Source organism: Arachis ipaensis, chromosome B02, assembly GCF_000816755.2.
Source record: "Arachis ipaensis cultivar K30076 chromosome B02, Araip1.1, whole genome shotgun sequence".
NCBI classification, from domain to species: Eukaryota; Viridiplantae; Streptophyta; class Magnoliopsida; order Fabales; family Fabaceae; genus Arachis; species Arachis ipaensis.
The window spans coordinates 92,677,272-92,687,652 of NC_029786.2; the positions used below are offsets into that span (position 1 = coordinate 92,677,272).

At 33.2% G+C, this 10,381-nt stretch overlaps 3 protein-coding genes across 3 annotated transcripts in view; all 3 read left to right on the forward strand.

Moving 5' to 3' along the window:
- On the forward strand, positions 4,978-6,063 carry LOC107627660. The gene has a single exon (XM_016330485.1). It carries the CDS (start codon positions 4,978-4,980, stop codon positions 6,061-6,063), a length of 1,086 nt encoding a protein of 361 aa, XP_016185971.1.
- Positions 6,216-6,779, forward strand: LOC107627661. Its single transcript, XM_016330487.1, has one exon. It carries the CDS (start codon positions 6,216-6,218, stop codon positions 6,777-6,779), a length of 564 nt encoding a protein of 187 aa, XP_016185973.1.
- The window catches only part of LOC107625733, a 2,829-nt gene continuing 2,360 nt past the window's right edge, over positions 9,913-10,381 (forward strand). Inside the window, exons 1-2 of the mRNA XM_016328437.2 lie at positions 9,913-10,113; positions 10,222-10,272. Coding sequence (XP_016183923.1) covers positions 9,988-10,113; positions 10,222-10,272 — 177 coding nt within the window. The 5' untranslated portion in view covers positions 9,913-9,987. The remainder of the gene's footprint in view (positions 10,114-10,221; positions 10,273-10,381) is intronic.

The following is a 10,381-nucleotide window of genomic DNA, read 5'->3' on the forward strand; positions in this document are numbered from 1 at the left end:
TATCTTAATAATATGCAAAACTTAAAAAAGTTAATTAAGAAAAAAAGAATTAACACTTTAGTTACTAATAAAAAATACGTAATAATTGTGTTTTTGGGTTTTCTTTTTATGTAAAAGAAAATTCTAAATATTAGTATTTAAATTTATGGTTGCTCTTGCTTTTTTACTGAGAATGAAGTGGTAATGATTGAGTTAGGGTTGTAAGAGAGAGGTAGTTTATAAGATTAGAGAGAGAAGAGAAGAGAGAAAATATTTTTGTAAACACATAAAGCTGGAAATTGGTTGCTGCATATTCGTTAACTGTTGGATTGAGCTCAAATTTAGACGGTGTGTTTCAGACACTTGGTTCTTCGTTTTTACCATTCATATTTTCAATAAGAGGTTTGTAGTTGAAGATGTTGGCCACATAGTAGCAACTCTATTTTGTGGAATTTTCATCTTTTTGGTTCTTGTTTCGTAAGTTTTGATGCTTAGATTGTTTGGTTTATTGTATGCATATTTTGTGCAGTAATTTGTGGCTCTCTTTTATCATATTTTTATCATAATGAAGTTATTTTCTTGGTCTTGTGATTTTTACTTTTCATATTAAGGAGGATTTTCACGTTAAAAATCTTGGTATGTTCTTATTTCTATTTATGATTTTTTTTTTTTGCTGTTATTGGTGTGTTATTACTATTGCCATTTATTTGAGAGTGAGTGTTGTTGTTCCTCTAATTCTTGCAAGTAGAAAATTGTGTATTTTATTTCTATCATTTGGCATCAGAGCTTAGTTTTGGACATTTGATTATAATTTGTTTAAAAGATGGAGGCAAATAATTCTATTGGGATGATAAGTTTGAATGACACTAATTACCATCTATAGAAGGACAAGATGAAAGATTTGTTGTTTGTCAAAAATCTATATTTACACATATTTACTACACAGAAACCAGAGTTTAAAACAGATGAAGAATGAGAGTTTGAACGTTAACAAGTGTGTGATTTTATTAGGCAATAGGTGGATGATAATGTTTATAATTACATTGCTAATGAGACTCATACTAGGACTTTATGGAATCAAATTGAATCCTTGTATGCTTTCAAGTCCGGCAATAATAAATTATACTTGTTGAAATGTTGATGAATTTCAAAGGATTTTTTATCAATTGTCAAGCATGAGAATCAAATTTGAAGATAGATAAAGTTCAAAGATTGTGGTTGCTAAATATTCTACCGAATTCTTGAAAGATATTTTATATATTTCTTACTAATTCTGTTCTGAATGGTAAAGTTATCATGCAACTTTTTAAAGGTGACATTTTAAATGAAGAGATGTGAAAGAAGATGCATAATTTTTCGCCACAATATGAAATGTTAGTCACTGAAAACAGGAAGAAAAATCCGAACAAAGGTCAAAAGGGTAAAGGTAAAAGTAGGAGTAAATCCAAGTCAAGATATAAAAATATTGAATGTCATTACCGGTATAAAATGGGTCATGTCCAAATATATTACTTTCTTTGGGAAAAGTGAACAAAAGTAAGCAAGAAAGAAGAAAGATGGTAGTAATGATCGTGTATCTTCTATTTCAGATGATCTTCTTATTGTTGATATTATTAATTATGAGTACAAGGTCAATCTTGTTTTTGATGATGAGTTTAGCTGGGTAATTGATAATGGCGTCTCAATACATGTTACACCAAAAAATATGTTCTTCACTTCTTACACTCCAGACAATTTTGGAGTACTTAAAATGGGTAATGATGGTTTGGCCAAGATGATTGGTGTAAGAAATATTTATCTTGAGACTAACATAGGAATGAAGTTGCTACTCAAAGATGTTAGACATGATCCAAATGTTTCCTTAAATTTGGTTTCAATTAAAAGGTTTGATAATGAAGGCTTTGTAAATACTTTCGGCTTTGGACAGTGGAAGCTCACTAAAGGTAACTTGGTGAAAATGTATTTCAAGTTTGTATGTGACGCATGCCATGATTGCAAAACGTAGTGTGAATGCGGTTGAAAGTAAAGAGGTTTTGTAACTTGTGGCACAGAAAATTTAATCGTATTAGTGAAAAAAGACTTAAATGTTTGGCTCGAAAGGATGTTCTTTTCCAGTTTAAAGAATACAGAGTTGGAGAAATATTCTCATTGCATAGGTGCAAACAAAGAACATCCTTCAAGAAGCATCAACCTTCAAGAAAATCATACTTCTTGAAATTGGTGCACTTTGATATTTCTGATCCTTTAAATGTACGTTCTTTTAATGGAACTATTTACTATATTAATTTTATTGATCACTTAAGAAAGCTTTAGATTTATGCTTTGAAGATAAATAACTAAGCTTTAAAAAAGTTTAAACAATTTCAAGTTTTGGTCAAAAAGGAAACAAGTAAAAAGCTCAAATGTATTCACATTGACATTAGTGGTGAGATTGTAAACCATTTAATGAGTATTGCAAACAACAAGACATAGACATAAAAGGACGTCTCCTAACAAAATACTTCAGTTGAACGGCTTGGCAAAAAGAATGAATAGAACATTGATTAAAAGAATTAGGTGTATACTTACTAAAACTAAGCTACCTTAAGTCTTTTGGGGTGAAGCATTACTTACAGTGACTTATGTTATTAATCTGAGTCCTACAATTACTTTAGACAATGATGCTCCAGATCATCTTTAATTTGGTCATATAATCACTTGAAAGTTTTGGATGTAAAGAATTTATTTATGTTCCAACGAATGAGAGATCTAAAGTAGATGTGAAGACAAGACAATGCATTTTTATTGGGTGAGGATGAATTTGGTTACAGGCTTAATAAGCATGTAATAAATCGCGATGTAGAGTTTATTGATGACCAAATCATTGAAGATATTGATAAAGTAGAGAAGAGTCAATCATAAGAGAGTAGTGACTTGATTAATGTAGATCTAGTTCAGCCACTTTCTTCACTAGAACTAATAGAGAATCAAGCTCAGGATCATATGCAATAAAATGAGCATTTGGTTTCTTATATAATCAACAAATGAGAGATCTAAATGATGATCCAGTTGATGATGATATTGATAATCAACTTAAACTACTTGAAGATCCACTAGATTTTCATCTTAAGAGGTCTACTAGAGAACAACGACCTTCAACGAGGTATCCTCCTATGAGTATGTGATATTTACCGATGGATATGTGTCCTTGACTAATGGGGGAGAACCTAAATATTTTGAAGAAGCTATGGAATGTGAGGACAATAATGTGTTACTTTGTTACTATAGAGGCCGAGTTTATTGTCATTATCAAAGCGCGTAATAAGATGCTTTGGATGAAATTTTTTTTAAGAAACTTGAATTTTCTCAAGAGAGGTATATATTGTTTTGTAATAGTTAAAGTGTTATACATTTTGGTAAAAATTTTACTTTTCATTCTCGATCCAAACATATTGATATGAGGTATCATTGAATACATGATGTTTTAGATACTGAGTTATTGGGACTTGAAAAAGTTCACACTGAGGAGAATAGTTTTGATATGATGATCAAGATATTACCAAAATAGAAGTTTGAAACTTATTGCTTAATCGACAGATTGGCGGTTACCTTCACATAGTTGTGAAGGGGAGATTTGTTGGGTTTTTGGACTTTCTTCCTATATGGAGAAAAAGTCTAAATGTTAGTAGTATCCAAACTCATGGTTGTTCTTTATTAGGAGTGAAGTAACTGAAGTTAAGTTAGGATTGTAAGAGAGAGGTCTTATTTGAGAGAGAACATCAAACACTAGAGAGAAGAGAAGAGAGAGAATTTTCGCACATACACAAAGCTGTCTTTGTAAATGGATCGCTACAGATATGTTAACCATTGGATCAAGCCCAAATTTGGATAGTATATTTTAGACACCTGGTTATTTATTTTTATTGTTCAGATCTTCAATATGAGATCTGTAGTTAGAGATATTGGCCATGTAGTAGCAGTTCTACACATATCTCGTTTACACTGTAAACGAGATCCGTGCAAAATTATCTCGTTCATGGAACGAGATAAGAGAGGGATATTTATTTCGGTAAATATTTTTTAAATTATTTATTTCAGTAATTATTATATTAATTTATTTATTAAAATAAAAAATCTGTTGTTTGGCTTGTTGTATACACATTTTTAATTTAAATCCTCTAAATTTTGAATTTTTACTTTAGAGAATAAAATATGATCTCTCACCTTTGAATGATTTCTTTTTCATATTTTCTCTTGGTTCCACCTATGAAATAAATAGTGAGAGATCACACTTTACTCTCTAAAGTAAAATTCAAAATTTAGAGGATCCAAATCCCATATTTTGTATAGTGATTTGTGACTCTGATCAATCTATTGTACTCTATTTTGATAATAGTAAAACTATTTTTCCGATCTTAATGATTCGTAATTTTTACTTTTTATATTGAAGAGAATTTTCTCACATTAAAAATTTTATGTTTTTGTCTCTATTTTTAAATTTTTTGTGAATTTTTTCACTACTATTATTATTGTTGTTGCTATTTATTTGAGAATAAATGTTATTACTTCTCTCATTCTTATAAGTAAAAAAATTATGTATTTTATTTCTATCAATAATAACACTTTGGTCTCTAAAAGATTTGGTTTTTACTAACATTTTAGTATTTAAAAGATCAAATCATAGCACTTTAATAATGATCAATTAATTTAGTGTAATTCAAAATCTTTAAAATACTAAATGTGTTATGATTTTAATTTTATCATCCGAGGACTAAATATTATTTAACAAAGACCTAAAGTATTTTTATTTTACAAAAGATAGGAATACGAGAAGCTCAAGTTCAAATGAGTTATGCATAATATTTAACAACTAAGCTGTGTGTTTAATTAAGAGGGTATTTTTTGTGCTCTGTTAGGGTTTCTTAGTGCTCTGTTAGGGTTTCTTAACGGAGTTCCTAGTGCCGTCAAGGCTACATTGTCAAGATCAATTAAATCTCAATACAAGTCTACGTAATCTGCATGGCTGAGACAACGAGGGATGAAGATCGGATCGAGGAAGACAACCTGAAAGGAGGTAGGAATGTGATTCTACTAGAAGAGGCAGACATATCAAAAGGTATTAACGCTTGCTCCAATAGTCTCTATGGCAGACTCTTTGCTTCCAAAACCTTCTCAATTGGAACCATGGGGAATGCTTTAAAGGCTATATGGGGAAACCCGGAAGGATTTAGCGTGAGTGATAAAGAGGATAATTCCTTCCAATTCTTTTTTAATAAAGAAGTGGATGTCTTGCGTGTTGAACGTGGTTCTCCATGGCTATTCAAAAATTATGTACTCCATGTCAAGAGATGGAAGGAAGATCAGAACCGTGATGAAGAGATTATTTCCAATTTTCCAGTTTGGGTTCAATTTTGGGGTTTGCCAGAATCGTTTAAAACCCTCGAAGTTGGACGTAAATTGGGAGAGAATCTGGGCACAGTGTTGGAGGTAGGTAAATTTCAGATGCGAGGCAGAGAAACTAGGATTGTGAAAGCCAAAATCAATATCGATGCTGCCAGGCAAGTGAGAGATCAGTTAATAGTGGCAGGACCTAATAAAAAGGAGGTAGAAGTGGCACTGCGCTATGAGAGACTTGGAAAGTTCTGTACCTATTGCGCAAAATTGGGGCACGAGGTGAAAAACTGCCATGATCTGCTGAAGGACACAGAGAGTGAGATGGTAAAAGAGGATGACATTGGCGAATGGGTTAAAGCTAGCCAAGTGGGAACGCGAATCTACTCTGAAGGAGAAATAACATTCAACAACTCAACCCAAAACCAGAATAAGGCCACTCAACGTAAGAAAAAACCGGTCTTAAACTGCTTATTGGAAGAATTTGCAGGGATGTCAATGCAAGAAGGGAAACAAAGTTTGAAACTACAAGACACTGGTAACAAGGCAGCACCTGAGTCACCTCAATCAGCCAATTCTAGAACAGAATGCATGGAGGTTATCATAGCTGGTCAGTCCAATACCAAGGAGGATGAAGGGCAGCTTATGCAATTCGCTATTGGGGAGTGTCTCACCACAGAAAAAGGTAGGAAGTGGAAAAGGTTAGCAAGATAAGGTGCTGCAGAGTCAGATACTAAAAGTGAACCCAAAAAAAGGTTGATGAGTGGTATAGCTGAAGTAACTACAAAGAAAGCAAGAACATAGGATGAAAATGCAGTTGAACAGATGGTGGAGGGTGCCAGCCTACAAATGGCACCCAAGGCGCCATGAGAACTATAGTTTGGAATTGTCGAGGTTTGGGGAGACCCCTGACAATTCACGCCGAACCTCAATCCTGGCATAGTAAAAGGCGGTTTAAATACCATGAACGTTGGTGTGGAGAAGAGGATGTCAAGAGAATTGTCAGTGAAGTGTGGAGAATGGAAGTTGTAGGCTCGGCTATGTTCTCCTTGGCCCAAAAGTTGAAAGTTTGTAGACATAGACTAGTTCAATGGCAGAAAACTCACAAAGCAAACTCCCAGAAAGAAATTAAGGACCTTCAAGCTAAACTAGAGGAGTTGCGGGTGGCTGGAATCAATGGGGGAGAGGAGGTTACCAGTTTGGAAGAGAAGTTGGAGCTGGCATATTTGAAAGAAGAGAGCTATTGGCGAGAAAAATCTAGAATCAAGTGGCTAAAACAAGGAGATCAGAACACTAGATTCTTTCACCAGAAATTTCAATCAAGGATGCGAAGGAACAGAATTTGGAGATTAGTGGGGAGGGACAATGAGATTGCATCGAAACCGGAGGATATTGCAAAGGCCAGTAGGCTGATCCGAATCCATACTTAGAGGATTTGGAGTCTAAGGTTACAGCTTCCATGAACCGTAGGCTCCAAAGGCCAGTAACTATGGACGAGGTCAAAAGAGCTACATTTAGTGTTCATGCTCAGAGTGCTCCTGGTGATGACGGGTTTACAGCTAAATTTTTTCACTTTTTCTGGGATATAGTTGGAGGTGACGTTTTTAAGGCAGTGAGAAGTTTCTTTCACAGTGGCAGAATTTTAAAAAGCTTCAATCATACTCAAATTTATTTGATTCCAAAGGTGACAGATGCTAGTGACATGACTCAGGTACGACCGATCAGTTTGTCTTCAGTTATGTATAAAATTATTTCTAAAGTTATGGTGCACCTTCCTATTTATACACTCTCTTGTTTCAAGCTCCCGGACACGCTGTTGACTGAGATTCATAGCATGCTCTCGCAATTTTTGTGGGGTCAAAAAGGCGCAGAACGAAGAATGGTTTGGATTAAATGGGACACAATGACAAGACCAAAGAAAGATGGAGGGCTGGGGATCAAGGATCTAAGGGCGCAAAATTTGGCTTTATTGGGCAAGCAATGTTGGCGTCTAATGAAATACCCTAATTCTACTATATCAAGAATGCTCAAAGCTAAATATTTCAGATATACAGATTTTCTACATGCAGAGATAGGAAGCGTACCGTCGTGGGGTTGGAGAAGTGTTCTTGAAGGGCGCAAGGTGATCGAAAAAGGCTTGTTATGGAAAATAGGCTCTGGCATTAATGTTCGCATCTTCCATGACCCCTGGCTCCCACCACCAGTGCCCCTTAATGTCCTTCAAAATGCACTCACAATCCCGCCAAATATGCAAGTGTATTACGTTAGTGCGTTACTAAATCCTGATAGAAGTTGGAATAAAAATCTGATTGAGTCGATTTTTTCAGTTGATATCTGCAATAAAATTTTTTCAATCAAACCAACAGAGGAGGAGGATGAAGTTAATTGGTGCTGGACAAAATCTGGTATATATGAAGTTGGGTCAGAATACAAAATTGCTTATGGATTCTTTCATTCTCATACTTCATTGAGGTCCCAGAACATACACAACAGAGTCTGGAATAGCATTTGGGAGTTGAAATTACCACATAAAATTAAGATTTTTCTATGGAAAAGTCTTCATGAAAAGCTTCCGGTGTTGCAACAAGTTCACAGCCGGTTCGCATCCACTCCTGCCACTTGTCCAAGATGCATGTTGAAGGCTGAATCAATTTCTCATGCTTTGTTCCAATGCCCCCTGTCTTCAATAATATGGAGCCTAAGCTTAATAACCCCTGACCTATGGATGAGAGAAGAAGAAACTTTTTTCAATTGGTGGCAACGAGTCTTATCCTGGGTAGGGCTCAATTCGACGGTAGACAAAAGACCCTCCTCATAGCGGCGCTGTGTTGGAGCACTTGGAAAGCGAGGAATCGGTGTGTTTTTGAGAAGGTAATAAGCTCAGCACCAGAGACAGTGAAAGAAGCTAGCAATTTAGTGCGTGAACTCGTGAACCATACCTGATAGATGCTACTTTTTCTTTACTCTTACTTTACTCTTCTTTAAGCTCTTAGTCTTTCAGTCACAGCTGATGATAAATGGGAATACCCAATTCTTTTGTACTTCCTTATGGAAACACTTTTATTTTATATTAATAAAATAATATTTATCTTTGGAAAAAAAAAAAAGCTGTTTTTTTAATTGAAAAAAAAAAAAGAAAAAAGAAAAAATATTAAACTGTTGGAAATTAGAATGCACATTTCCGGTATTAAAGTGTAGTCTTAACTTCTTTATTTTCTTTCTTGATCTCTTTTTTTTTTCTTTTTTTCTTTTTTTTATACAATGTATACAAATTAAATACTGAGAACAAGTGAATTAAAGGGTAAAATATACTTTTTGTTTCTAAAGTTTGACAAAAATTTTAAAAATACTCCTAAGTTTTATTTTGTTTCAATTTTGTCCTATAAGTTTTCGATTTGCATAAAATATACCCTTGATGGCTAATTTTTCAAAAAATATTAAAACCAACTCAACAACAATTTCATAAGAACAACTTTCAATACAAGTAAATCAAGCATAATTTTCATGTATTATTGTTAGATTAGTTTTAAATTTTTTGAAAATTTAGCCGTCGAGGGTATATTTGATGCAAATAAAAAATTTTTGGGACAAAATTAAAACAAAATAAAACTTAGGAATATTTTTGAAACTTTTATCAAACTCTAGGGACAAAAAGTATACTTTACCCTGAATTAAAATATAGGTGAATGCTAATATATTCTAAAAAAAGATAAATAATACATTTTTTAAAATTTTAAAATTTAAATATTAAATCTTAAATTCTTAACTCTAAATTCTAAATATTAAATTTTAAGTTCTAAAATTTTGAACTCAAAATCCTAAAATCTAAATGATAAATTTTAAATTTGAACAATTGATATAAAAAATAATAAATAAAAAGTTAATTATTTTTAATTAATAATGAATAGAATATTTTTTTTTTGTACTGAAAAAAAAATGCTTTCTTTAGACATTGTTTGGATGTAAAGTGAAAAATGGGTAGAAAGAAAATAGGTGGGAAGAAAATGAGAGAAAAGAAAATAGAAGGAAAAGTTAATTTTTTTCGTGTTATTTGGATGAAGAGAAAATGGAAAGAAAGAAAGTAGAAGGAAATTTTTCTTTTGTTTAGATGAAAGAAAAAATAAGAAGAGAGAAAATTATACCAAAATAAAATTACATTAATACCTTTTATAAATTATAATATACTAATATTATAAAGACAAAATTGTAATTTTACTCATTTTTCACTTCCATCTAAGTTTTCTTCTCAACTTTGATGAGAAAATTTTAATATGAATCCCACATATACTTTTATATTTTCCATTCATTTTCCTTTTTGATCCAAACAATGGAAAACTAATTTTTCCATCCATTTTCTTCTTCTTCATTTTCTTTCCTTCCAAATTCTTCTAAACCAAACAAAGTGTTAGTTACGAATGTTTAAGGATAAATTAGAAAAGTAGAGTCCTTCTTTTTTTTTTTTCAAAAAATCCCATTAAACACACAGGCCCAAGTTTTCTCCAAAAAGGTCGTAACCTTTCTGTCTCTTTCTCTCTCTCTCCCAAAATTCTATAAAATATAAATCCTTCAAAAAGTGTGACCAAAGAAACTTCAGAAGAAGAATCCAAACCCCAGAAAGAGGAAGAAGGAAGAAGAAGGATGGGGACAAGAGAGGTTTATGAAGAGAAGCTTAGAACAGGGAATCTCCATCACGATCCTACCCTAAATCCTGGCCTCGGTACCCCACGTTGCCCTCGCTGTCTCTCTCTTCTCGACCCCAATCTCGTTAGTATTCTCTCTTCTTCCTCTTCCTCTTCCTATTATTCTTGCTCATTATGTGTTCGATCATTTGCCTCAACCAATTACACTCTCTTGTTTGTTTTTTTTTTTCAGGAGAAAGGCGAATGGACCATCACCCCCGTCTTGCACGATGCCACTGCAGTCGTGAGTATATAACTAACTCAGTATAAATTTTAGTTTTGAAATTCTGAAGTTAAATCTGATTTTGAATATTAAAAATTGGATTTTTTTTGGGTGTTATTGTTCTGAGGGA

Bases quoted from the DNA above. Each gene is read 5' to 3' on its own strand.
- LOC107627660 (XM_016330485.1), top strand. From the start codon at position 4,978: ATGGCTGAGACAACGAGGGATGAAGATCGGATCGAGGAAGACAACCTG.
- LOC107627661 (XM_016330487.1), top strand. From the start codon at position 6,216: ATGAGAACTATAGTTTGGAATTGTCGAGGTTTGGGGAGACCCCTGACA.